This window comes from Pavona decussata, unplaced genomic scaffold (genome assembly GCF_977016875.1).
Source record: "Pavona decussata unplaced genomic scaffold, jaPavDecu1.1 SCAFFOLD_72, whole genome shotgun sequence".
In the NCBI taxonomy this organism is placed as follows: Eukaryota; Metazoa; Cnidaria; class Anthozoa; order Scleractinia; family Agariciidae; genus Pavona; species Pavona decussata.
In genome coordinates this window covers 1,395,817-1,422,500 of record NW_028145491.1, presented here as the reverse complement: position 1 = coordinate 1,422,500, position 26,684 = coordinate 1,395,817, and the positions used below count along the sequence as shown (strand labels likewise).

Below are 26,684 nucleotides of genomic sequence, written 5' to 3'. Positions count from 1 at the left end.
ATAGTCCTAAAGTGATGACATCACGAAAACTAAATTTATGAAATTATGGGATTTGCTGAGATATTGTGAAAAAGCATGATGAAAAATGCCCACTTGTCAAAAATCAGCATCTTATTGCACTTTAGGGGCGAGATATTGGTACACTGTATTTTTATTATCTGATGACTCCATACAAATCCTTCTAATATTGCCTCAGAACTTAGCCAAAATTAGAAGGATTTGTATGGAGCCACCAGAGCATAAGAGTGCCTATATCTCACCCCTTATTTGCAATAAGATGCTGATTTTTGACAAGTAGATATTTTTCAGCATGCCCTTAAGTTCTGAACATCTTAATAAATCCTATAATTTCAAAAATTCCAATGTTTGTGACGTCACACTTTAGGTTTCTTCATTTTGGGAAACCCAAGGGAACAACAACTGTATGACTTTTTCAAGATGGTTTCTTTTTCATCTCGGCCATCCAAAGCTGAAAACATTCGCAAATATTTCTGTTAACTATAAATATGGTAGTCATGTTTCGGCTGCTACGTACTACATGTACAACACATGATCACTGTCTCTTTGATTGTGATTCACATTACAGTGGAACCTCGATTTTACGATATGGCAAGGGGACACCAAAATCATATCGTTAAAACAGGGTATCGTTGTAAATGAACTCCCGATTTATAAATAACTGTTGCAAGCCGGGACACAGAATGTTGATCGTTAAATCGCAAATATCGGGTTCCAGTGTAGTAGCATTTTAAGTTGAGTGCTTAGTGAGCAATGAAAGACAGATTGATATTTTTACTGCAATTGAATTGCAGGACTGTGGAGTGGGCAAGGATGATCTTACACAGATTGAGCTTCAGATTTGCGTGGACTTTGTGAACACTGTAGTCCAGGATGAGCATGACTGTAAGTTTTATACTTTGTCCCAATAGATACCAGCCTCTAATTTCTCCTGACAATAATAATTACCACTAGTTCATATTGTGCAGTTCCACCCCATGGAAGGTCATTGGAAATAGTGTGAATCAACCCTTATTTGAGAGAGGGAGCTTAATAAGGGTGGGTGCTTTTTTAATGAAATAACGGTTTATCATTGGGAAGAGTATCACGCCAGTACAGTGGAGCACATGGGTTCAAATCCTGAAGAAGTGTTGATTGTTCTCTGTAACTATTATTAACTAGATAATTATATATTCATTATTTTAACAAGTATGACCCTATTTGGGAAAAGCAGGCTTAACAGAAAATAGCGTTGAAGCGTTTTTTCGTTGTAATGCATTTTCAACGCATTGAAAATGTGTTGAAGAGCATTTCCAATGCGTTTTGAACCATTATCAACGCGTTGTAATGCATTATCAACACATTTAAAATTCATTGAAAATGCATTAAAACGCTATTTTCGTTAAGCCCGGTTTTCCCAAATAGGGTCACAAGTAATAATCAAAGATTAGGGAGTATGTTTGATCATCTTGATCCCAGGCTCTCTCTCCTTTGTGATGTTATCTGCCCCTGCAAAAAATCTGCGGGTGAATGATGCCAGATGCACGTCCCAAGATCCATCCATTCACTGAACCAACGTTGTCCCATGCAATATTGACTCCAATCCGTATTAGGAGTGCGTTCTTCCTACGTTGAATGCAATAATATGTAAACTGTGTTTTGTCTCCAAGCTTGTTTTTTTCTTCTCCAGTTATAATAATAATTTCTATTATTTCTTCCTTTTGCATAGTAATATCTGCCATAGCTGTGATCAATGAAGCCATTGACAAAGGAGATCACAACTGTACACTACAGACTCTTCAAGTGGAGGCTGCCAAACTGTCAGGTATCACACCTGACAACAGCCAACTCTATCAGAAGGTTCTCTATGCTCAGAAGATAGCCAAAGCAGAGGTTAGGGAGCAAATCAGAAATTTATATCATGAAAACAATTCACTTTGAATGATCATGCCAGGCACTCTGTACATACACATGTAACTTCAGACAGTGCAACCAAATTCTTAAGCATGCTGTTAGTAATACTTGCATATTGCCGGTATTCTGGTTTAATTGCTTCTCTAGCATTGATGGCATCACTTTTGGCCTGCAATTGGGCTTTTACTTTTGGTAGGTAACATTTGTAGCAACATTAAAAAATATAGATAGATATTTGCACGTGTTCAGCTTAGATGGTCATGATTTTCTGTGTTACAACATGTTACCCCATGGGAACTCACTGTTATGGCTGGAAGCTAGCCTATCTCATGAAATACATTAATGAAATAGGACACCTCCAACAAAGGCAATGTGCAACATCCAGTGTGATCCTCAAACTGATTGATTAATTGCCATATTCCACAAAAACCATACTAATCATAGAATCCATTAGTACGATTTGTGCACTAGCTGTCATAAACAGGAGTGTTGGCTTACAATGAACTCTTGCATGCCACCCTGACTCAGAAGGTCATTGTGAGCAGATTGTTTAACTTTTGACTGTCCAGAGTTGTAGTACGTCTCAGCCGAGTACAGATTGTAAATATACTACATTAAAAACCCTACATAGATTACATGTATTATTTACAGAAATCTGATGAGGAGTCTGCAGAATTGTGGCATGATGAGATTCAGAGAAGTTTAGATTACACCAATCGCCTTTCAGATGAAGCTCGGCAGTGTAAGTATCATTTGGTAAAAATGTGGAGGGACAAGGGACAATGTTGTTTTTAGATTGTGCTGTCACACCAAGGAACATTTCCATGAACAATAATTGAACGAGAATCGTCTTTTTTACAAACATATCATGATTTCCATCCCAGACATCGCTTTGTTTTTGGAGTTTTTTTTAGAGATACTATCTGTCCACAAGTATTGCCTGATTGGACAATATTATTAGCCCAGGCCTTCCTCTCACAAGTATAACAAGCATTGCAACAATTTTGCTTCAGTATGAATTAGCCTGAGCAGCGCATGTAAGTTCTTTCCGTTTTTATCAATCAAACAAACAAATAAATAGGTGTAATTTTGTTAAGAGAATTCAACAAATTTTATGCTTTTTCTGGTTTTAGTTACTGCCCTATATCAGCTATCAATCAATCAATCAATCAATCAATCAATCAATCAATCAATCAATCAATCAATAAGCTTCATTTATCCACGGTAGAAATTAAAGCTAGAAAGCTTATGAGGCCATGCCAAAAAGAAAAAGATAAAAGTACAACACTACCATCATTATCATCATAAAATCAGTAACTAATTTACATACTACAATATTACAAATAATTGAAATGTCATCAGCGTATTAACATCTCAAGATCATGACAACATTCAAAGTTTCCTGACCCTCGCTCTACCACTTGATCCATATCTCAGATAAGTACAAAATCTAATCATAAGTAAACAAAATCTGTGTCCATATGTTGTATGGTGGAAGGCGACTTGGCTGAAAAGTTCAGTTCTCTAAGATCTGATAAGACTTATTTAAGTATGTCTTTACCATTGTTTTTGTGCAGTGGCCGAGGGTGTGACTGCAATCAACCAAGCTGTGGATACAAGTGATGAGAGGCTACTGATGGCAGCCCTTACATACCCTCGTGCCAGTATTTATGGCGTCACTTCACAGTGTAGTCAATACTACCTTGAGGAGCTTACAAAGCTGAAAGACAGCAAGAAACAAACAGGTTGGTGGACATCTTTGTTAACCTTTTACCTTCAAACAGTGCCAAAATTGAAATTTTTAACTTATCATTTGGAGTAGATGTAAAATTAAAAATAAGCCAACACCACATTAAAATACAGCTCAATACATGAAGCATCTTTATTGGCTTTGAATGTTTAATCAATAATTTGCTTTTAGCCCACTGGTTACACATGACCAGCTTATGTGCTTTAATAGTAATGGGGTTGAGCTGATTCAGCTTTCCGTTGGTAACATATGCAATATATATAGCTAACATGCCCATTACTATTTTACCCACAGACTGAGAAATTAAGAGTGTTATGTGTTGCAAGTAACTTCATAGTCCTTTTAATATTCTCGCTTTAACAGGTATAAAATGGCAGCATCATGATGTTTCAGTAATATTTGTTAACTTTTATTATAGACAGTGATGCTGTGTGGTTGGAACAGAAGACCTCCCAAGGTTACATCTATTATTACAACACTGAAAGCAATGAAGGGTGCTGGGAAAAACCTGAAGGCTTCAACAACTCAGCTCTGCTAACAAGAGAGGAAATTCAAGTGAGTGCATGTAGCTGAATTGAACTGTGATGGTTGTGCTTATTTCTTGTCCTCTTAAGTTGCTACAATTGATGGCTGGCAACCATTTGTGGATTAAGTCAGGCCAATGCAATTTTGAGGAGCTTGCTAATGAATAACTTTGTCTAAAAGGACATCCCCAGATTCAGATTGCTTACATTTCTGTGACACTTTTTAAAAGCATTTAATGGTGTGATGTGGGCTTTGACTCTGCGAATGTATAGGTTATAACAACATTTCTTCTCAGCTACAGTGGTAGTGGAATATGCAAATATGCATGTAAGTTTTTATTGTCTTGATCATATGCTGTGCTCCTTATCACCTGCCAACAGGGTATGGTATCACAAGTAACAGCCCAGTATGACCGATGGGTGTACATGCAGTCAAATGAACCGCTCATTATCAAGCTACAGTCCAACTGGAAAGGATACCTAGCCAGAAAGGCTTACAAAGAAAGAAGAACATTTATCAAGGAACACCTACCAGCAATTATCAAAATACAGGTTTGTTAATACCTGTGTGCTGTCGGGAAGTCGTGTGACCATATTGATCTTACCAAGAATATGAACATTGCTGATCCTAATATTATGCCACATGCACAACACTTACACTTTATGAACCTAGTTAATGGCCTGGCTCTACACAAGACTTATCATGCAGCGTAGGTCAATGATGAGAACTTCCAACCAGTGAGCAGACAATCTTAGGCTCATGTAATTTCCATCTGTATTCAGGTGTTGTCTTTGTTCCATGCTCCCGATATACTTAAAGGGACACAGTCACCTTTGTGACCGCGCTGACCTGGACGCTAGTTTTTGTCAATTTTGAAAAGCGTCCACCTCAACCCGAAATCAAAAGTGTGAGTTGGCATCTAGAAATCCGCTTCAATCTCCCCAGTGTTTTATTGGATTTTCAATCTTTTGCTGGTAACCTGTTTCAGAGTATGCTTTTGCTCATCCTATGATATTATTTTATCATATTTGGTTAAAAACAGTATGGATCGGGTCTCCAACAAATTACATTTTCTCAACCTGGCGAAAGGTTCATGCGGTGGGAATCTTCGTAAACGATTCGAACTACGCGTCATGGCTGCTTGGTTTGGAGCTAAGACAAAGACAAGCTTCGGTACACAGTCGATTATCTCCTCAACAAGGAAAACCTCCAGTAGAACCTTGGTTTCTACGGGTCGAGCAAGCGTTCTTGCAACGACATGGGTTTGGTTCCAAAATTTAGATAACAGAGAAGTTGTAGAAACGAAATTATAAAAGCAAAATATATGATTGAAAGCAGAAATAAAGCTTATGGGTAGTTTTGCTACAAAGTCGTTTCGCTACACTGCAGCTCAGTCGATTCGCTACGTTTTAAAATTGACATATTCTCTAATATTTGAACTCAATTTGCTTCTCATGCAAACACTGTGAAACGTAGAAACAGCTAAGATAATTTTTCACACGACCAGATGCCGAAATAAACAATTAAATGATTCTTCGACTTCAGAGGCATTCGTCAACGTTTGACTTTCCCGGGACAAGTCCATCAGTAAATTCTCCATGGTATCAAGAAAATGAGTGTTCTAAAATGACATTAAGTCTATAATCACTATAATAATTTTGACTGGCAAATACTTTGACTCGACAAGGTTTGTTTACATTTTTCAAAGGATGCGCTTCTCAGCGCGAGACTTGTGATGAAGTGTGGCATAGTATGCAAATCAGCTAAGAAATGGTATCTAATGCGCATGTGCACCAGGTGACTGTGTCCCTTTAATGCTACATATACATTTTAATGCCAGTGAATTTAATACAGTGACTGTGTTGATAAGAGGTGCAATTTGACTATAAAATGTAATAATTAATAAGCTGAAGGGTAATGCATATGTATCGTGACACTAGGCATTTGTAAGAGGATTTATTCAGAGACTAAAATACCAAAGGAGGCTTAAGGAACTCAGAAGTCACCCAGATGAAGTCACTAAGGTAAGAAGACCTTTTATTATATGGCTGGCTCCGCGAGCGGGCAAGATGAGTCAAATCCTGCACTGTGATTGGCTACCCGACAAGGCGAGATGGAGCTACCTTGCCCACTCGGGATTACGCGTTGCCTGTCCGCTTGGCATCGAAAGTTTAATCCCAACAACAGTGCAGTCTTTTCTTCGATTTTTTCGTTGTTTTGGGGGAAAACGCTCGCTAAAAAGTTCGGTTAACTCTCAACATTTACCTAAAGGAAAGGAAAGAGAATGGAATCTTCCTGGTGTAGTGAAAATTTTGTTTCAGCTACAATGAGTATGAGTTGAATCGCTGCTCTGCGTGTAGTATTTTGGATAGAGTTGATTTTGTAAAACTTATTGTCTCAAGTCGAGTGCCAAATTGATAAGTTCTCTAGGTTTGCAATGATTGTATTTAAATCATAGCGTAGTGGAAGTAGCGTTAAGTGTTTAGAGCAGTGCAGAAAAGTATTTTTCTCAAGTTCGCCGAAGAATTTTAACAGCCGCATCTTGCTTGTTGTAAACAACAAAATACAGTCGACTCCCGATAACTCGAACCTCGCGCTACCTCGAACCAATTTTCCTTTCCTTTCAGGCTATTTTCTATATAATTTTACCCTCGATAACTCGAACTCCCGATAACTCGAACCTTTTTCAATTCCCCTTAAAGGTTCGAGTTATCGGGAGTCAACTGTATTATCAAAGTTTCGCCCAGTTTTCTGATTTACCCACTCTTTTTTTCGGCTTATGTTTGAATATAATCTCAAAATCTATTGTTTCATTCAAGAATTAATGATTGGAAGCCAAAAACTGTGTAAAAATGTTTATTATGTACGCCACTGCGCGATCGGCTGAAAATGGCGAGTTTGCCGGATTCTATTCAAATCTTCCCGCTCTTGCGAAAATCTAAATTTTTCGTTCTCAATAATTGTATACTCCCTTTAAGCCATTATAAAGTTAGAGCCCTAAGATAATTTAGGATTCCTTGTTTTCCACGATTACATCCTAATCCAAAAATGCACTGAAAATAAATCTTGCACCGGCCGGCTATGAAGAATTTCTGGCCGAGCAAAGCAGTTTCATGTCCTGTTTTGTTTTGTTGTTGTAGTTTTAACTTGAAGGTAAAGCCATATAATAAATCCTTTATTGACCAAGCTTGCTCGGTCAAGATGGCTGGATATTGGCCTCGTTCTTTTTTTTGCGTTTTTATGGACCTCGACTTCGTCTCGGTCCATAAAAGCGCAAAAAAAGAACTTGGCCAATATCCAGCCATCTTGCCCTCACGCTCGGTCAATAACGCATATTGAACATCACAATTTAGTACTCAGCAGCTTAGTTCAGTTTTGGGCTTGTACAGTCATGTTTACTTTCGTAGTAGTTTGAAAAAAAGTCCATAGACACGAACATATACCAAATTTATTCCCTGTAATAGATAAGTAACTTAAAGGTGTTGAGAGACAGATGTTGTCTTACAGTCCAGTTGTTTCACAACTAAACCAACAATGCTCTTTTGGGCAATGTGAGATTTCATATACATCTTGAGTGTAAGATTGTTTTTAGAAGTATGGATGTAGTCATTGGCAATTTTAATGGCATTTGAGCTTCCTTCTGCTTATACAGTACCGTGCAAATGTAAGTTCACAGTCCCTCAAAACTCAAACTTCGCAACTTGATCCTCGAAACTCGAAAGCTTTGAGTATCGAGGCTCAAGTTGAGAGTATCGAGTTGAGTGCATCAAGTTTCGCGACAGGGAAACAAACTTTTCGCATGATTAGTTTTTCACACGTCTTATCCAAGGCCACAGTTCGGTTCTTTTTTACAGGAACCAACTCTGCAAGACAGCCAACTGTGTTTGAGTTCTTGTTGGAGTGATGTGCGCACATGTATGCTTGAGCTGGAAAGAGTTCGCTCTTAAAGCGTTTTCTTGGTTCTGTGCTGATTACAACGGAAAAAATTGTGCATTTTTAATTAAGGAAATGCTGTTTTCGAAGTTTTGATTTGAAAGATTAAAGTACAATCAAACATAATTATACGTAGGGTACTGGTTTAGCAAGGTTAAAAGCGATCGCGTGTGTTTCCATTCTCAGCTTGTGAAACAGCGACCAAAAAAGTTGCTATCCTGTAGCTTCGTCTATAGCTGCTAAAGCAGTTGAGCTTGCAGTCAAATATTATTTTTAATGAGACATGCAAATGCAGGGCTTTCCAAAGCATTTGAAGTGTTGGCTACTGAAGTTTGTAGTTCCTGTCAGAAGATAGGATAAGGGGTTGAAATTCCATTCCTTCCAGAGGGAAAAATCATGAATCTTTGAGGGACTGCTAGTTCAACATTTTGAGCAAACTGATAAATAGAAACACTGAGATATTCTGGTAGTAATTTCAATTTAGTTGTTTAACAAAGATGGCCAATGTAACATTGCACTGAATGTAGGAATTAGAGCTGGTGATTTCACAACAGAATACCTGCTGGCACCAAGTGCCAGGTCTTATTAAAAGCACTGTAGACAGGGCAGGGGGATCACTCAGGTCAATGCACATAACCCAGTGGTTTCGTTTGTATGGCAAATTGCTGACAACTGTAAATACACTGTGTAGTGTTTTCTCAAGAAATTGTGAGACATTTGAAAGCCTTGGCAAAAATGTATACAGTTTAATGTTCTTTTGGACAGAGTTTCGTTTGCCTTGTCAGCAATGTTTGTCAGGCTAATTTAAATGTCAGAATACAAAAGAATAACAGTGATAATTTAGAATCTGTTTTGTTTCTGAGGAATGATAATTGTAGATGTTGTACAAGCTTAATAAATACATGTAGCTGCATTTTCCTTTGTTAGATTCAATCCTTGGTGCGAATGTGGCTTGCAAGAAGGAAATACCAAGAAAGAAGGAAGTACTTCAAAGACCATGTAAGAGTGTTAGTCAAACATGTCAACTCAAGCTTCTCATTCTTTTCGGATTTGCACTGTAAAGCTGGTGACTTACCTGGTCATTTTATATGCCGATTGCGATGAATTTGATTCCTAGCAAAAAATTGCTTGTTTCGCCAACAATAGATGCAGACACACCTGGTGATTTCTTTTGCCATCGCAATGATGTGGCACTTCAACCTTGTTCCCTGGCTCCATTGAGGAGCGTTTTGAAAAGTCATGTGATAAAATCGCCCAACCTGATTAGTTGACTTGACTGGTGATTTGCAGCAATAAGTGTAGAAAATCGCGGGAACAGGCACACTTGGCGAATGCCAGCGAATTTAATCTCCAATATCTGACATGCCAGATATTGGCAATTTTATCTGCCGATCATGGTGATCGGCGAAAATCGCCAGGTGTGTCACGGGATTAAGCTATCCATAATGGATTCATAATGTTCACAAATTTATCAACAAAAGTGTTAAATCACAAGTAATATACTGCCTTCCTCACATATTCTTTCTCTCTTGCTTTAAAAATTTTCTTTTTCCTATGTTATTGGAGATGTTCTCGTTTGCTTTTTTGCAAAGGTAATCTCTGTTAAAGTTATGACTTTATCATTTGTTTCTTTGTTGCAGAATGATGCTATAGTAAAGATCCAGGCATGGGCGAGAGCCAATGTGGCACAAAATGATTACAGAAAACTCAGTATGTATAATCTGCTCAGGGATATGGATAATGACCTTACAAGGTTTTTCTCGTGACTGATTGGTGTTATCACCAACATGGTATCTAAGAAATATCAGGGTTTTTTTTTTAATTCTCAGATAACAAAACAAACAGACAAAAGCAATGCAGTTTGTAACTGCAGGAGATAGGACACAAAGAAGTCACTGATTAATATAGGGTGGTCTGTGTTGGGGTGGCAGGCTTGTCTTACTACTAATTAATTATTTTAACCCTTTAACATTTTTTATTTGATTTATCGTTCGCCGGCGAACGATAATTTTACTCGCTCGGTACAAGAGGAGGATAGCCTATGTTGGAAAACAAACAATGCCAGATACAACGTTTGATTAAAGAGGTTTCTGGCATTGGCATGTCTAAAGGAGTATCATTAACGTTCTCTGGCAATTTCTAGTAAACTTTGTACTCTCAAGGCACTTAAATGCAAGAGAAAATAGGTTAAAAATGCGACATGTTCATATCTGCCTGTAAAACAATCATTCATTGCATGCAACCCACATTCTGCCAATTGTAGTGAAATATCTTGCCATAGATGTGGAGGGCAATAAAAGGTTCCCAGCTTAAATTCTCAAACTACAGCCTGGCAACATAATGCATTTTTTCCTAGTTTAAGGACCAAAAAATGTGGAATATTTGACCTTGTAACCTCACGGGGGGCCAACTATCAATGCAAACACAGAAAGAAATACAAAGGTCTCTCGTTGTTCTTAAAAACGATGTGTTGTTGTTGACAGTTTCTGTCGCTATAATGTTACAACATCAACTCAGAACAAGGCGAACTCAAAAACATGAAAATAAAAAGAAAGGTTAAAGGGTTAAGAGACTCCCAGTTTTATCATCATCATCGTATTTGTGAAAAATGTTAGTTTTGTGTCCCTTAGTGTTTCTTTCCATTTTCAATTGTAATTTTTTGGGAAATGAACCTGGTATGTATTTTGGCTAAGACAATGTGTTAATCAGTACGAGCTCTAACTTGCAAGGTTCTAGATTTGAATTGTTAATGGTAATAAAAACAACATTTTCCCCCTCACAGTTTCCATGCAAGATCCACCATGCAAGACTGTAAGAAAATTCCTTCATCTGCTGGAACACAGTGATGCTGACTTTGAAGAAGAGCTAGGTATTTAACTGTGTCCTGTGTACTTGAATCAGCATACAGCCTGAATGTAGGGTACTTTTGCGAGCCCAAGACTTAGGAGGGCATTTTCTAGGTATTTTTGTTTTTAGTTTTTTTGTTTTTGTTTCATATTCATAACAAAATTTTATCCAGTCCCTGAAAGTAGTAGATGTTTTCTCTATATATTTATAAAAAAGTTTGAGGTGGCTGGTTTTGGACGAAATCTCAATGTTTTCATCTTAATTTGATCCAAGTTTGATTATTTGTTCAAGCAGATTTAAACAAGTAACTACTGTAAAGATGATTTGTTCAAGATGATTGGTCATGAAAGACTTTCCAAGCAGACAATCAGGCAATATAATCTATAAGGTGCCCGGAATAAAACTGGATAAATTTGTAAAATTTTTGCAAGCATTCCAGTTGCTTTATATTTCCAGTAATTTGTGCTTAATTTTTCTGCAGATCTTCAGAAGTTAAGAGCACAAGTTGTGACTGAGATCAGATCAAATCAACAACTGGAAAATGATTTGAATTTAATGGACATTAAAATAGGCCTTCTTGTTCGAAACAGAATCACTTTGCAGGTACAAGATTTTTCATTTGCACTTCCATTTTAGCAGCTAAATGGTCTTTGGCAGCATTTTAAAGTTCACAATTAGTTATGCAAGTGTCCACGTAGCATGCAAGACTTGCAACTTACTGCCTAGCCAAACTGAGCTAAAATTCACTCTGAGTCTTGTTCATTTTAGAATATTGAACAGTAATGTAGCGCAATACTGTGCTGGAGATTCATAACTTCTGGAATCAAGATATGATAGGCACAAACTTGAGTTGTACACTAAACAGTAATTTACTGTCTTTCAAAACAACTATAAACAAAATCAATTTGACAGGTTCACAATTTTAAGTGCTTACTTTGTATTGTGGTCAGAGATGTTTGGGCAAATTGATCTGTTTGTTGTTTTAGGATGTTATACATCATGGGAAGAACTTAAAACGTGAGAAGCAAGACATGAGCACAGCTTTGCAAAGAACGAAGGGAATCAAGTCACTGAGTAAAGAAAGCCATGAAAAACTAGAAGCATATCAAAACCTGTTTTACTTGCTTCAGACAAACCCTGTTTACTTGGCAAAACTCATTTTTGCAATGCCGCAGAGTAGATTTACCAAGTTTATGGAATCTGTTATACTGACATTGTACAACTATGCTTCAAATGCACGTGAAGAGTACCTCCTTGTGAAATTATTTGACACTGCTCTCAAAGAAGAAATTCTGTAAGTATTATGGTTGATGTTTCTACCACACTTAAGTTATGGAGCTGTGTTCAAAGTTTCTGAAAGGATTTCACAGATGCAATATGGGTATCTGTTGCAAGAACAGCCAATATATTTACAGTATTTGTAGAGATGGTAGAGCAGATTATCCAAGCTTGAGTTTTCCCTTGCTTAAATGTGTTTGAATAGTTTTGAATATTTCAATTATGTTACATTTCTGCTAGTTACAAAATGCAATAAAATGTAAATATATCGATTTCTAAACTGATGTATTGTATATTAGGAATTTAAAACTTCAATATAAGAACAAAAGTAATTGAAGTGACACTTCGTTTTGAACAAATAATGCTAAAATCAGTTTTTATTAACTTTGGGACTGTTCAATGCATAAACTGGAAGTTGTTTAATGGTTCTGTTAATCCAAGTTGCATGTTGTTTGACATCTAGTTCAAAAGTTGATCAGATGCAGGACATTGTTACAGGAAACCCAGCAGTCATTAGAATGGTGGTTCACTTTAACAGGTGAGTTCGAGTTCACTCATTTGTCAGTTTTCGATGCTCTGGAACTGTTTTCACTAAATCGATGAAAACTATGTAAGCTGAATGTGTCAAACCTGCCACACTGGGTGATCAAGTTAATTGATGTAATCTGGTTGTTGGTTTTATATTTGTTGGATATGTTCAGAGGTCAGAAGGGTCAAAGTTCACTGCGTGAGCTGCTGCAGCCATTGGTGGAAGGTGTTCTAAATGACAAGAACCTGTCAATAAACACCAACCCACTTGAAGTTTACAAAGCATGGATTAATCAGATGGAATCCGAGACAGGACAGGCAAGGTAGGCATGCACAACAATCCAAGACTGATGTAGTTGTGTCAGTGATGTTCAGAACAGTCAGGGTCAAGTTACGCTTAGCATCACCAGGCTGTCAAGACTTAATTAACATAAACCTGTTTATTTCCAACATCACGTTGGACTGATCATATTCACAATCATTAAAATAATAATGATAAACATTTATTTAAGTCTCAATGTGTTTAGCACTGTAGTGCTAATTGGGGACACTGTAAATGACTCAAATTAAAGGGACTGTGTCACCCCAGGTGCATGCGCGCGTTGATGAGTAACACTTTAAAATCGTTGACCCAACTTTTTCAAATGCTGTCGTAAAGTTAGGAAGCAGTTTCCATCTGTTTGAATCGCTTTCGTCTTTGGAAAGTTAGCTGCATTTTTTATTTTCAAGATAAGTGTTGTAATCTTTAGTTTAGGAATTGGACAAGTCAAAATCATACTGCATGCAAAGTCAACATGATTTGTGTACAATGCATGTGCCAGTAGACTACCCCAGATGCTGATTGTGATAGTAAGCAAGTTGAAAACTCTTAAGCAGTGAGAAAAAGAATATAAACTAACTACTGCTGAACATATCAATTTTACTGTGTTGTTTAGTAAGTTGCCATATGATGTGGAACCAGAACAAGCCCTTAAACACCCTGAAGTGAACACCAGAATAGAGGCGGCCATGAAGAGCCTTACCGCTGCAACAGACACATTCTTGAACTCTATTGTACAGTCTGTAGATAAACTACCGTGAGTTATGATTTTAACACTGTCAGAATGGAAAGTACTTGTCACCATAAATTTTTAAAATGTTTGATTAGAATGTGTTATGTGACCATCCTTAAGTTACACTTTGCCATAAAAATGTAAAAATTAGGTCCATTTTTCAGGACCTTCTTCACAGACAGACTCTTGAGTCATCATCTTGACTGAACTCTTGGTACACATTTCTTTAGTTGATGAGGTCCTCATCATGGTTTCCTCCTCTTGCCAGTGTTTTTTCAAATAATGCTTCCATGTAATCTTGCACTTTTTGACTATCTTGTAAACATCTTGCAACATGCTTGAACAAACCACATGCATCATGGCACCAGATGTAAGGGTCAGATTAAGATTAATTCTATAAATGGCAAATGTCGCATACTATCCCTGCAGTCATCAGAATTGTGTTATTGTTATACAGTTAATGGTGGTAACTTCTGTTTTAGATATGGCTTGAGGTATGTTGCCATGTCTTTAAGAGTGGCTCTTGGTGAAAAGTTTCCTGAAGCACCAGAATCAGAAATGTTGAAGGTAAATACGTTTTGCTCCATTTTTCTCATGCATACCTCATTCGTCAAACCTAACTAAGTTTTAGGGGTGACCCTGTCTTGGTTAGCATCCCATCCAGTGAGCAAAGCTGGATGACTGTTTGCTTTGTGCTACACTAACGGCGCTGATACACCATCCGGCATGTACTAAGTGTATTGGATTGGACACACCAGTAAATTGCTTTTCTTTTAGCAGTCAGCATAGTGATCATCTGTTCCCTGTCTGAGTTTGTGATACCCAACAGCTTTCTATATAACTTGATGGTGGTGGCTGCTCTAGTTTACTACCTTGGGGAAAAAGAAGGTGGGAATTAGTTCCTTCCCTGTGGAGAGAAAAAAATTGCAAACCCTAGAATTGCTTGTTTGCAATCTTGAGCAAAATGGTACATAGGAGTCACTAAAAGGTCTTCATATTTCATTGTTAATATCATTAATGATAGTTGTGTTTTATTTGTTTTCTGGAGCTCCAGTAGGTGCCAGGTCTTGTTGAAAGCATAGTGCTGGCTTACTCACTGTAGTTTGGTTGAATTTGCGTGGATGTGTGCAAATATGTTGTAATTACTCTATCATTAATTGTCAGGTTATTGGCAACTTGATCTACTACAGATACATGAACCCTGCAATTGTCGCTCCTGATGCTTTTGACATTGTGGCATTTGGTGTTGACAAAGGGTTGACGCCAGATCAGGTACTATAAACTGAACTCACCATCGTCATGAAATAGTGTCACATTCAAATGCCCTATTTAGAAGCCTCTTTTAAGCAACCCTCGTCTGTAATCCTGTTTGAAGTTCTCAGTCTGTACTGAGAATCTCTCAAAATGTTCCATCTTCAATGTGTAACTCATTCTTTATGAAGAGTTCTATGCATCAGTTCTCAGTCAAACAGGTTATTTATACATGTAACCTTAACAATATATACGGCTGTTTCGACAAAGGTTGTCCAAAAAAAGCATAAAAGCGTACGCGACAATGCCAAAAGTTAGTCTGGGAAATACCAATAAATTTCAATAGCAGCTCAGAATCCATTTATCCAGCCATCTCAAGTCTTCACGGTATAGTCGAGGCATTATGGATTCTGAGCTGCTATTGAAATTTGTTGGGTATTTTCCAGCCGGACTACCTTTCGGCATTATCGGGTACGCTTTCACACTTTTTTTGGACAACCTTTGTCGAAACAGCTGTATTTGTGACCATATCCTGATCATTCATATCCTGGTAATGACCATCTTCTCTGTTCCAAGAATGGCTGCTTACATCTCTGTGACTTACACTGTACTTAGTAAGGTCCCTGACAAGATAAGATAAGATAACTTCATTATATCTAATATGGCATTCATGTTTCATTTTTCAAGTGATAAGAATATAAAAACTAAAATGCACAAAAGTAATAAATACTTATATGCTAAGACGATAATACACTAGATAAGAATTTAATTAAAACAGGATACTTTGCCACATGGCAACATCTCATTCAAAAACTCATTAATAATTCATAAGCCCATTGACCTATCAAATGGTCGATAAAACATCACGTGCAGTGGTTTTAAAACCGGATAAAACCTCCTCCTTATTAGTATGCAGTGTTTAATGTTTTTCTCATATGCCAATTTCCAACGTTCACAAAAACATTATTACGAACTCTCTTGACACACTCTTTTCCAGGAATGTTTTTGAAGCCGTTAAAAAACTTGCAGCACGTGTTTTGTCGGGTCTAAAACCACTCGGCTGCGCCTTGTGGTTTTAAATCCCGATAAAACACTGCTGCTTGTGTTTTAAACATTACATTAACTAATAGATAATTTACAAATAGGCTGAGGCATTAATACTTATTTGACTATCACATGTGTAATGGTACACGTAACTAATTCCAAATCTGTCCTTTCTTTGGTTAATCAGATATGGGATTTACCTAACATCACAAGTTCAACAAGTAAATTTGTTTAATTTACCTCTTAATTTTATATCTTTCAGAGAAGAAATCTTGGATCCATTGCCAAGATCTTACAATATGCAGCATCAAATAAAATGGTAAGAAAACCATGATCTCTGGTGTGTACAACAAAAATTATTGACTAACAAGAAAAACGTATTCCGAACCCTATGAATTAAGTAAACAAAATCTCTGATAAGGTTTTTTATATATAATCAAAACAGAAGACTCTTTCAACTTCTAACAAAAGTGTCAAAATTTGAATCATAATGAGATTGATTTAAGTAGTGTGTTGTCAGGTCCTTGCTAAACTCTGATCTGGAATCTAAGACTGCATTGGAGCCATGAATGTTCCTCTTGCTGTAGACCTTACTCATTGCCTTTATTGGTTGGCTGTCTTTAATAAGAAACCAAGATGCTGTGCTAAAGACTTTCAGAAAACATCCTTTAGAAACGGTTTGGATGTTTCGAGTTTGATGGTTTAAAAATTATGGATCCTGCAAATTTAAGAAATTTTGAAGCGAAACAAACATTACAATACAAGAGCCAAAGTACAAAATATAATATATCGTTCCACATTTACTTTTTGATGAAAGAGTTTTTCTCCTGGAAATGAGAAAAATGTACCAAATAGCAATTGAACACCTTTCAGTTAAGCATCAATTGGCGATTTGGCAAACCTACATTTTGGATTTTCCCTGAAGTTTTTTGAGTTTTTGCGGAATATCTGTGGCTTTGTGATTTCACTGCTGAAAGAAAGGTGTTTTATCCAGTTAGGAAAGCAATCTGGTAACAAGGAAGTTGGAAAGAACAGTGATGTGGAACTTCCTGACTCAGAGAATGCACCTGAGCATGTTGTTAGTACATGTTGTTAGGGCATTTTTCCTCACCCTTATGATTTTCATTGATCTTTATGTTAAGTTGTCGTTTTGGCATTGAAAATTACAGTATGTGCCTATCACTGACACTGCTGTGTCTGAAAAGCTTGGTACAAGACGGCCCTAATATCAAACAACAAATTCTCCTATCTTGTCCCCATACTTTTCAGGGGCACCCAACGACAATTTTCTCTCAGATCCTTTTAAACGTTATTTTAGGCGATCTGGAGTGGCTTTAAAGCTCTGTAGGTTCATTTTAGGCAGCGCTATAATATTTTCATCTGTTCGGTCATTCTAGGGGAACTTGAGTCTTTTCGAACTAAGTAGGGCATTTTTGTCCATTTCCCGAAAACCTTAGGTCTTATTTCCTTTCCGAAAATCTTAGCTGACCTTTTTTCGGCACCCGAAACAACATTTTTATCAATCCGAAAACACTGGGCCTTAAATTTCCCATATCACGAAAGTTCGTGGTGAAAATTCCCTTTAGAAAATTGTAGGGGATTAAGGGCCTTCCGAACAGATAATTTACCAAAACGATCCGTTGGGTGCCCCTGACTTTTCTTATAAAGGTGCTGAAGAGAATTTAAAATATATGAAGCAAATTCACCTTGGGTGATCATATCCTTAATTCTTATGACCTCAGGGGTTGAATAAGCATTGATATTACAAGGGGAAATCTGATGCTGATCACTGTTAGGGTTTAAAGGGTTAATGTATGGTTTAGCCTTGAAATGTAAATTGCTCTAAGTGAGTGAGTCTGTTTTAGCATGCGAACGGGATGTCACGTAACAAACGTAGTTCCCCTTCTTATTTTTTACCGAAAGGTTTGAAATTCAAAGAATTAGCTCATTACTTTTTCTTCAAACTTTGGGAATAGCAATAACAGAGTAGAGTAGCTGGTTGATATATTTGTTTGTGCTAACAGCTAGCCATACAAATTATTACTGCCTCAATTTATCAATAATCCTTCATTTATACGCGATTGGCCTCGCTTGAGTAGCTTAAGTTTTTAGAAAAAATAATGAGCTAATTCTTCGAGTTTAAACCTTGAATCCTTAAAATGAGCTTAAAAAAATATTAAAGAACTTCATTTCAGACATGATGTACACTCTGTATGCCAAAGTAGAACTGGTTTGTTTAAGGCCAAATCATGCACAAATCAAGCCCTTCATTTAACAAGGGCCTTTGATTGTTGAATTGAATAGCGCTCTATCTTAAACTATTTGTTGATCTTTTGGTTTATGGAAAGTGTTCTATATAAAAGCTGGGTATTGTTGATATTGTCATGAAAAAGATCCCATCAACACTGATTTGCCCGATATTCTAAGCCATGCTTGTATGGAGGTGCATTATAGTAATTTCTGTAAATGAGTTCATTGTTGGATAAGGTAAGGGACCAAGGATGGGTATATATTTAGGTTGTATCTTGTTTTTGTTATTTTGGTAGTTTGGAGGTGAGAGTGCCCATCTCAGTCCACTCAATGGCTATATCGCTGAGGCCCATCAGCGTTTCAGGTGAGCTCTCAAATTATACGGCCTTCAATCCGCTATAACCCAAGAGTACGGGTCAGATGTTTTCTGCAACATTTCACGAAAATAATTTAAACCAACCACAGCTGCACGCAAGTCCTGTCTGATATAAACGTTCGTATGTATAGGCAAACTTAAGGATCTCATTAGTAGACTCAAACATTGTAATGGCGTTACATGTACATCATATAAGCTTTTACTCTGGGAACTGGTGAGTCAACCCAGAAGCACTAAACACCGCCTCAATAGACAGGCTAGATCTGTTCTATCCTTCGTTCAAGATTACAGTAGTGTCTATCCTTATTTGAAGCCACTGTAATTCAATTCATGTTCACTATACATGATATACTATATACTCCTATACACTACTCCTTACATAAGCAGAAGGGACTGCAGTGTAATCAGTATGCCACGAGTAACTCATGGATGATCCAAAACAACCTCACTCCACAAGGGTAACCTGTATAAGAGGCGTTTATTGAGCCAAGCTCGAATGAAGCGAGACTCCATCCCTCTCGCCTCGCGCTTCGCGCTGTTATGGGTGTTAGACGATTGTCCCTTACCTAGTAATTAGCATTAGCACTAGCATTATATTGAAAACAAGTGGCATGGTGGAGGACGTTCCACGAACACTTAGTTCGAATTCGATTTTTAGGAAACTAGTTTGTACTGAAGAAATCTTGTCTTGTCATTTTGCTTCATGCCATTTCCTGTTATTGTGTTGTAGGCGATTCTTTCTGGACGTGTCAACAGTAGAAGAACCCGAGAATCATTTCAACATAGACGAGTACACAGATGTGGTGATGGTGACCAAGCCTGTGATTTATATCTCCGTGCAGGAGATCTGTGACACTCACACTCTACTGTTAGATCACAGAGAAGAGATAGCTCCTGACACTAATGACCCTCTGCATGAGCTGCTGGATGACCTTGGTGATGCACCCAGCGTTGAAGCTCTGCTAGGTAACCTGACAGATCGTGATGTAACATATCAAACACAGGAAGAGTGTTTCATACGACTTCCAAATACTGAGAAATGGGTGAAAAAACGGACATAGTGGACATTGTCAAGTAGAGTTGGAATATCATCATGTGAAAACTTCGTCCCAATCTTTTTAAGTGAGGGACAACTCATTAATAACAGGATACACGATACCATAGCACTTTTTTTCCGAAAAGAGTGAAGAAAGGAACTGATCGCTTATAACAAACTGTCCATCTTCTCTCGGAGACCCCCCCCCCCCCCACCCCCGCCTTGATATCCAGGTAAACTGACATGCGTTCTTCTAGAGTTTACCAACATTTTTTAATGCTTTTTATGTTACCGCATCCACATGACGTTAATTACAGTTTTTACCCATGACCATCCATAACAACTTAACAGTTTTCTTTACAGGGCAATCTTAAGTAGCATAAACATTACAGTACCCATTTCAATGAAGAACAATGAAGTTCCGTATCTGTTGTTACCCTGGACCAATTGTCACCAGTCAGTTTATGTGGTGGGTTTTTGAAGTGAAGATAGTTTGTTTTCACGTTAGGCGAGACCGCACCTGTTAATGGAGAAGACATGGTAACGGCACAATCAGCAAAAACGGAGATTTCTTTAACATTGACAAACAAGTTTGAGGTACCGGATGATGACGACTCGGACATGAGGGCCTTGTTTGTGAGGTAAGCTCAGTTAATTCTAACAACTGTTCATTCGTCTTAAACTGTTTAGTACAGAAAATACTTAATAATAATGTTAAAGTGCAAACGTTTGCCGTTTTCGTGCTCACATTGTAGCTCACCGGTAACAACGTTATATTGAATTTTTTGTTATGAATGGTCCTAATACCGTGAGCCTTGTAGTTTATTTTTAGCCTTTCTTGTCACTTCCTGACATTTTTATTTATTCCTGTTGTATTTTCATTGATATTGAACTTTACGGTAAAAATTGTTAAAAGCATGTCTTATGAAATCTGTTTGAACTCACTATTTTCGTTGTACGTAAAAAAAGTATAGTACGTTCCAAGTTTTGAAATAAGGGTACAAATCCGCCACGGCACAAGTACAAGTTTAAATATTCCTCCCTGAAAGATTACGGTCTCTTTTTTTCTTTTTCACGCAGAACGAAAAGAATGATCGTTGATGTGCTGAAAGTTCAACCAGGAGAGAACCTTACAGAGATCCTTGAGACAACTGCCTCAGATGAACAAGTGAGAATCTGTCTTCTGTGCCCTCTTATGTCCAGAGTATGAGATGCGTGAACTGTATGATAGACATCACAAGGTGACCCCTACCCTAAATTCTTGCTAAAACACACTGAATAATTCTGTCAAACATGAAGCATATGAAAATGACAAAAAGGTTTGTCTTATATAAAGTATCCAATTCAGGGTTAGATGGATTTCTCTGACATACCTCTCTGTGCCAGTCCCATTTGAGTCCCCTACTTTTAAACGGATACAGGTTGGGTTGGTTCTGTTGAATTTTGTTCTTCAACTTATGTCATTGGAAGACAAACGCTGCAATGTATTTTGTTTATTGTAGGAAGAGGAGCACACGCGGCTAATGAAACTTAGAGAGCTGAGTGACGAAAATAAGAGCAAGTCTCATGGTGGCAATATGTCAAGATCTGCCTCCGCGTATGGGGACAACAAGTATGTCTGCCTCAGTAACGCTAATCTGTTCTCACAACCAGGGCAGTCGAGGTCCTTCTTCAAGGGTTCGCTGAATTCGCAGTTGCTATAAAGCAACCTTACAGTTCACTTGTTTGTGTTACTGTGTGATTGAATCACATGAATCACGTCTTAAAGAGTTTCCATAAGGAATTAAAAATGTAGGAAAACGAACAGTACGACAGGAACGTTGTGCACACCAGTTTTCATTTTAATGGTAACGCTTGAGAATTTCAATCGCAGACTGAAAGTCAGAACCCCGGCATCACATGGGTGGTCTCTTCCACTGTATTATTCCATAACACACTGTCGCATTTAAATATGTAGTCTTTATCTTTGATGATTTTATCATTTTAAATGGAGTGGCTTGTTTTCTCAGGCTTCCTTTGGAAGGACTGAAGAGAAAAATTATCAGAAATCTACGGATGCTTGAAAGCCAAGGCGTGGTTACCATCAAGAATGACTATCAGGATATTATTAATGCAATTGCAAAGGTAGGGTTTCTGAGTAGGCTTGGTTGGTAGCTGTTATGACTTTCCACTGACGGTAGCCATTCTCACCATACCGATAAAGGCGACCTTTGTGGTACAAAAGTGCTTTTAGTTCGCTCAAATTAAAAACTCCAAAGACGGAGGCCATGGGTTCGAATCCCTGTTTAAACCTGCTTTTCTGGGCAATGTAGCGGCTCTTATAAGGTCTCACGTGATTGGCTTGCAATCCTTCTAGAAATCCGTGGAACAAACAACGGAACGATACCCTTCAACCCCCTAAAAACAACAGCAGATGCTACACAATTAGAACAATTACAAACTTACGAGAGCTGCTACACCACTAGAATTTTTCAGGCTTTCTTTCCGCGCCTGCTTAAATTGCTTACACAGCGGCGGTGGTGTGTCATCAGGTAAAATTGCTCAAGTCTTACTTCAAAGGTGGTTCTGTTACAGGACATACGAAATCAAAGGCGCTACCGTCAGAGACGGAGACAGGAAAAGAAGAAACTCGGACAAACTTTGGAAAGTCTGCAGACCAAATCACAATTCTACGAGGAACAGATTGATTACTACAATCAGTACATACGTGTGTGCTTAGACAACCTGGCCAAGAAAGGAAAGTGAGTATTCATTGAATTTGCCAACTGTCATACACATGCCCCCACTTCGTCAGCTCTGTATAGTTGAGGTATCAACGAAATATTCCGAAAACAAGACAAAATACTGTCCTTAAGCGCAGCCCTAGTCATTCTACAGAAACTATATTAAGCTCCTTCCCAATGGGGTGCCTGTGAGTCGTGTGCGACCTTACCTTGGCCTTTACTGGAATGATCCTTATTAGTGACAGTACTGGTGAAACAACTTTCGAATGTAGCTTTATATAACAGCATGCTCCAATATTGAATACTCTACTGGATCGTTTGATTTTGTTTTATTAACGGGAAGAAGTTTACGTGGATACACAGCAAGGTGTAGTTGTCCTTGATTCAATAGTTAGGGATAAGCAAGGTGCAGTCAGCCCTTTTAGCCTAAATGCAAAAGTTTAAACTAGTGGTGAAAGTCTTGCTACTGTCACTTTTGACATCACAATTTGGCGGTGTTTTGATATTGTAAAAGAAAATTAGAAGGTTAATCCCTCTGCGTTGTACAAATTTTCAGAAAACCTTCGCGAGCCAAACAGCAGAAAGGAAAGGAAGACGTTTACCGGGGAGATGTTAAGTACACTGCACAGAGACTGTACGAGAAAGGAGTTATTCTGGAAATTGAGGGTCTTCCACCATCACAGTAAGTAAACAAAACTTCAAAGGGATCGTAAATTATACTCGCAGAAGATCTGGGATAGCAGTAGGCAGGTTTAAAGTTCAGGAAAAACGACAACAGTTTTGATTTTCGAAAACATGTTTCGACAACTCTTCTGTCATCTTCAGTTTAAATTGTACATACAAATGCTTAGGAAAAAAGAACACACAGTCATAAAAAGATTTGACAAGTAGTTCTCCATGGGGACTGTGAAGAGCTGACGATTGCGCTTTTACTGCTGTCTGTGTGCGTACTGTAAAACGACGGAAACCGACACCTTGGTCAATTGTGACTGCGAATGCCGTGACATTTTGACTCCGTGTAGAGTTTGACAGAAGTGAAAAACATGACGGTCGGTTGAGTGTTGAACTTCACACTTAGCCTTTTACTATATGGCGACGTAACCCGGGGTGAAGAAACAACGTGCAGATTTTTTTTATCGTATTTAATGAGCCAGCGAGGGCTAAATTTGCCTTCATCTTGCCGCCATCTTGAATTAAAACGGAAGATTGTTGAGGCCAAAAAACAAAAAGGCGGCCAAGGGCGTGGTGTCAGGGTAAAAGACGATGACCACCCAAACCTACGAAGGAATAGTCGAATGCTCGCCCACCAAAAGCTCATTTGCTGTATATAACATGTAAGGAATTCACTGAGATGTATCTTGATAGTCGCTAATATTACGGCTATATAAGCTGTAGTTGAAAACAGCAGCTTTCAAGGAACAGTATTAAGTCTTCATTATTTCCCCGATATTGCTGATCGAGTCGTGTTTCTTCCCTGTCAGGTTCAAAAATGTCATGTTTGAGATCAAGTCAGCAGATGAAGTTGGGGTGTTTGAAGTGTCTGCTAAGTTCATGGGCGTCGCCATGGAGAAGGTCGAGCTTGTTTTTCAGGTAAGAGCACCCCGCTGGTATCCTATTCGTATTCCACTTCTAAGCATTCAGTAATTCCATATGTCCTTTCTACAACTGCAGCCATAATTTCTTGAGGCACTTCGCTGAGACCACAGATAAATCACATCTCGCCCATATAGCACGTACCCCCCTCCCCCTCCTTCGATGTTGCGTTCAAAGTGTTTCTTTCACTCCCGCTTGCAAAACAAGCAAATTCAGCATTGAATTGATTGACTGTCTAGCTTGTTAGTGCCTCTATTTCTTATCCTATCAACTGGTCCAACACCTTGAATTTATGTCGATTCAAACAGGAAGCTGTTGTTTGCATGTTTCATCTGAATACAGCTGTTTCGACAAAGGTTGTCCAAAAAAAGCGCAAAAGCGTACGCGACAATGCCGAAAGGTAGTCTGGGAAATACCCAATAAATTTCAATAAAAGCTGAGAATGCACATTGCCCGCAATCTCAAGTTCGCTTCTCTGTACGGTCGAGGCATTATGGATTCTGAGCTTTGATTGAAATTATTGGGTTTTCCCAGACTACCTTTCGGCATTGTCGCGTACGCTTTTTTGGACAACCTTTGTCGAAACAGCTGTATAAACGTTTATATCAAAGGTTTTCTACCATAATTTTTGTTTTCAATTCCAAGCTCTAGGCCTGTAAACATTGGCTGTAGTTGAGATTGGGTCAGTTTCTTATTAAAGAGCCTTTTGAACATCGTCTATACAAAGATAACACAGCTGCAGACTGAAGTAAATAGACGTGTTATTTAAACCGAGGCTTGTGGCGTTGAGTCAAAGTGTTTTAGTCTGTTTTTGCTGTTCTTTTGATAGGACTTACTCCAACTTCAATACGAGGGTGTGGCAGTAATGAAGATGTTCGGGCGAGCCAAGATAAACGTTAACCTGCTTATCTTCTTGTTAAACAAGAAATTCTACGGCAAATAGTACGTGGAATAGCCACTGCTTAAAATGTAGTTCACTTCACGTGGGTAGTGGAAAATCTCAATTCACAGTGGGCATAGTAGACGCACTTAAGGTGCGTAAATGATGTAAGCAAATGCTAAAGCACCCCACAACTGATGTTCGCTTTAAAAGCATTGGCAGTTAACCTCTTTACACAGGTGTTAATCTTTGTGCTTCAGGAAAGACCTATATTCATAAAACAACACAAAACAAATGATAGCTCAACAGGCTCAAAAGGCTTTCACGACAGTTAACTGCACATGTAGACTTGGTGATTAACCCTCTGGGAGTGAAGGCTCATTGCCTTTAGCACCAGTTGCGCTTTAGTCAAGCAACAAGACCGTGAGTTGACAAGTCTCAACTCTCGCTCCTGTTTCACAAGGAACTCTTGTGCGCTCTTGTCTGTCGTGTGCTGTAAAAACGGTTGCTGACTGAACATTTAATTTAATCTCAAATTTGCGTTTGCACCAAAATTTACCGCAACCCGTATTTCTGTTTTTGACCCTATTGTGTTATGGAGAGAAATCCGCCAGTTTTTGTTTGAGTTCTTTTACTCGTTGAGTAGGCTGAGTATTATTCTGAATCGCGGTGAATAAATTTGAATCTCACGTTAGCACGTGACAATTGTAGAATTCGTTTCCAGTGTCGAGGGAGAGAAGATATTAGAAATATGAATTACAGGTATTAAAGATTCTTTTTAAAAGTTGCTGGACCCAGAATCTTAATATATATAGCTTAGGTACAAATTGTAAGGTAATAATTTGCGTGTTTTTCAGGCGCATACAGCGGCAATTCCGAGCAAACTGCACTGCATATCTCGGATTTCAGTAGGTTTTGTTCTGGTGACATTTTTGATGACTTGGTAGTTTTTACTGAAAAAGTTTCTTTAGTATTGGCAACTGCAAACAATCTTCATTTTCAGTTTTGCTTTGCTAGCTGACAAATCATGTTTTTCGAGACCTTTTAGCAGCGTGCCGGAGGAAAATTGAGATGCACAAATGTGAAATAAAAAAGGTAGCTTGGAAAGTTAGTTTGAAAGTTAGTTCACAGAACATTTCAAGCACCTTGCCATAGGTTAGCAATGCAAACGGTTATTTCTGTAATTGAATAAAATATAAAACCTCCCATTGCCTGGATTTTTTTTGTTTTGTGTGTGCATGTGTGTGTGTGTTTTTTTGAACGGCCTCATACTGTTTCAATCCGCTGGGAAGGGTCCCTTTTTCCACCTTAAACTATCAAAGGTACCGTGTCCAGTAGTGTCAGTCGCTGCCTCTTCGTAGACCGCCTCTGTGGCTAATGGTTTATGTATAATCGCGTTTTCATATCTCCTGCCACTTTTATGTTGACAAATCGGCCAAGCGCCACCACCCTGTCGAAAAAACCGCGCACATGACGCCAAGCACTAGTAACGTGACTACCAGCGGTTTGAAGTCTTTTTTTTTTTTTTAAGAATTTATTACTGCGCCTTTCAATAACATGCGGACTCTGTTTCGCTTTTCACTGCCGTCAATCACTACAGCGAACCTCTTAGAAAACAACGACGTTTGGCTCAACGGAATCAAAAGGTCATGTTCGTGTACTGTGATTGGCTGATTTCGATCCACTTTGTCGGTTTCTGTATTTTTT

The 26,684-nt window shown here is 38.2% G+C and overlaps 1 protein-coding gene across 2 annotated transcripts in view; it reads left to right on the top strand.

Annotated features, from left to right (window-relative positions):
* The window catches only part of LOC146476870 (ras GTPase-activating-like protein IQGAP1), a 45,270-nt gene extending 19,087 nt beyond the window's left edge, over positions 1-26,183 (top strand). Inside the window, exons 16-44 of one of the 2 annotated variants that reach the window (XM_085114003.1) lie at positions 813-903; positions 1,727-1,890; positions 2,563-2,653; positions 3,489-3,656; positions 4,080-4,216; positions 4,567-4,737; positions 6,127-6,210; positions 9,047-9,118; positions 9,760-9,829; positions 10,902-10,988; positions 11,448-11,569; positions 11,953-12,260; positions 12,708-12,782; positions 12,946-13,095; positions 13,708-13,848; positions 14,307-14,391; positions 14,989-15,096; positions 16,382-16,438; positions 18,666-18,733; positions 19,476-19,711; positions 20,290-20,422; positions 20,862-20,949; positions 21,284-21,393; positions 21,791-21,905; positions 22,356-22,522; positions 23,061-23,186; positions 23,986-24,094; positions 24,927-25,080; positions 25,132-26,183. In XM_085114003.1, coding sequence (XP_084970129.1) covers positions 813-903; positions 1,727-1,890; positions 2,563-2,653; positions 3,489-3,656; positions 4,080-4,216; positions 4,567-4,737; positions 6,127-6,210; positions 9,047-9,118; positions 9,760-9,829; positions 10,902-10,988; positions 11,448-11,569; positions 11,953-12,260; positions 12,708-12,782; positions 12,946-13,095; positions 13,708-13,848; positions 14,307-14,391; positions 14,989-15,096; positions 16,382-16,438; positions 18,666-18,733; positions 19,476-19,711; positions 20,290-20,422; positions 20,862-20,949; positions 21,284-21,393; positions 21,791-21,905; positions 22,356-22,522; positions 23,061-23,186; positions 23,986-24,094; positions 24,927-25,040 — 3,447 coding nt within the window. In that variant the 3' untranslated portion in view covers positions 25,041-25,080; positions 25,132-26,183. Of the gene's footprint in view, positions 1-812; positions 904-1,726; positions 1,891-2,562; positions 2,654-3,488; positions 3,657-4,079; positions 4,217-4,566; positions 4,738-6,126; positions 6,211-9,046; positions 9,119-9,759; positions 9,830-10,901; positions 10,989-11,447; positions 11,570-11,952; positions 12,261-12,707; positions 12,783-12,945; positions 13,096-13,707; positions 13,849-14,306; positions 14,392-14,988; positions 15,097-16,381; positions 16,439-18,665; positions 18,734-19,475; positions 19,712-20,289; positions 20,423-20,861; positions 20,950-21,283; positions 21,394-21,790; positions 21,906-22,355; positions 22,523-23,060; positions 23,187-23,985; positions 24,095-24,926 lie in introns of both variants that reach the window. The other variant, XM_085114002.1, reaches the window with a different exon arrangement.
* The last annotated feature ends 501 nt before the right edge of the window (positions 26,184-26,684 follow it).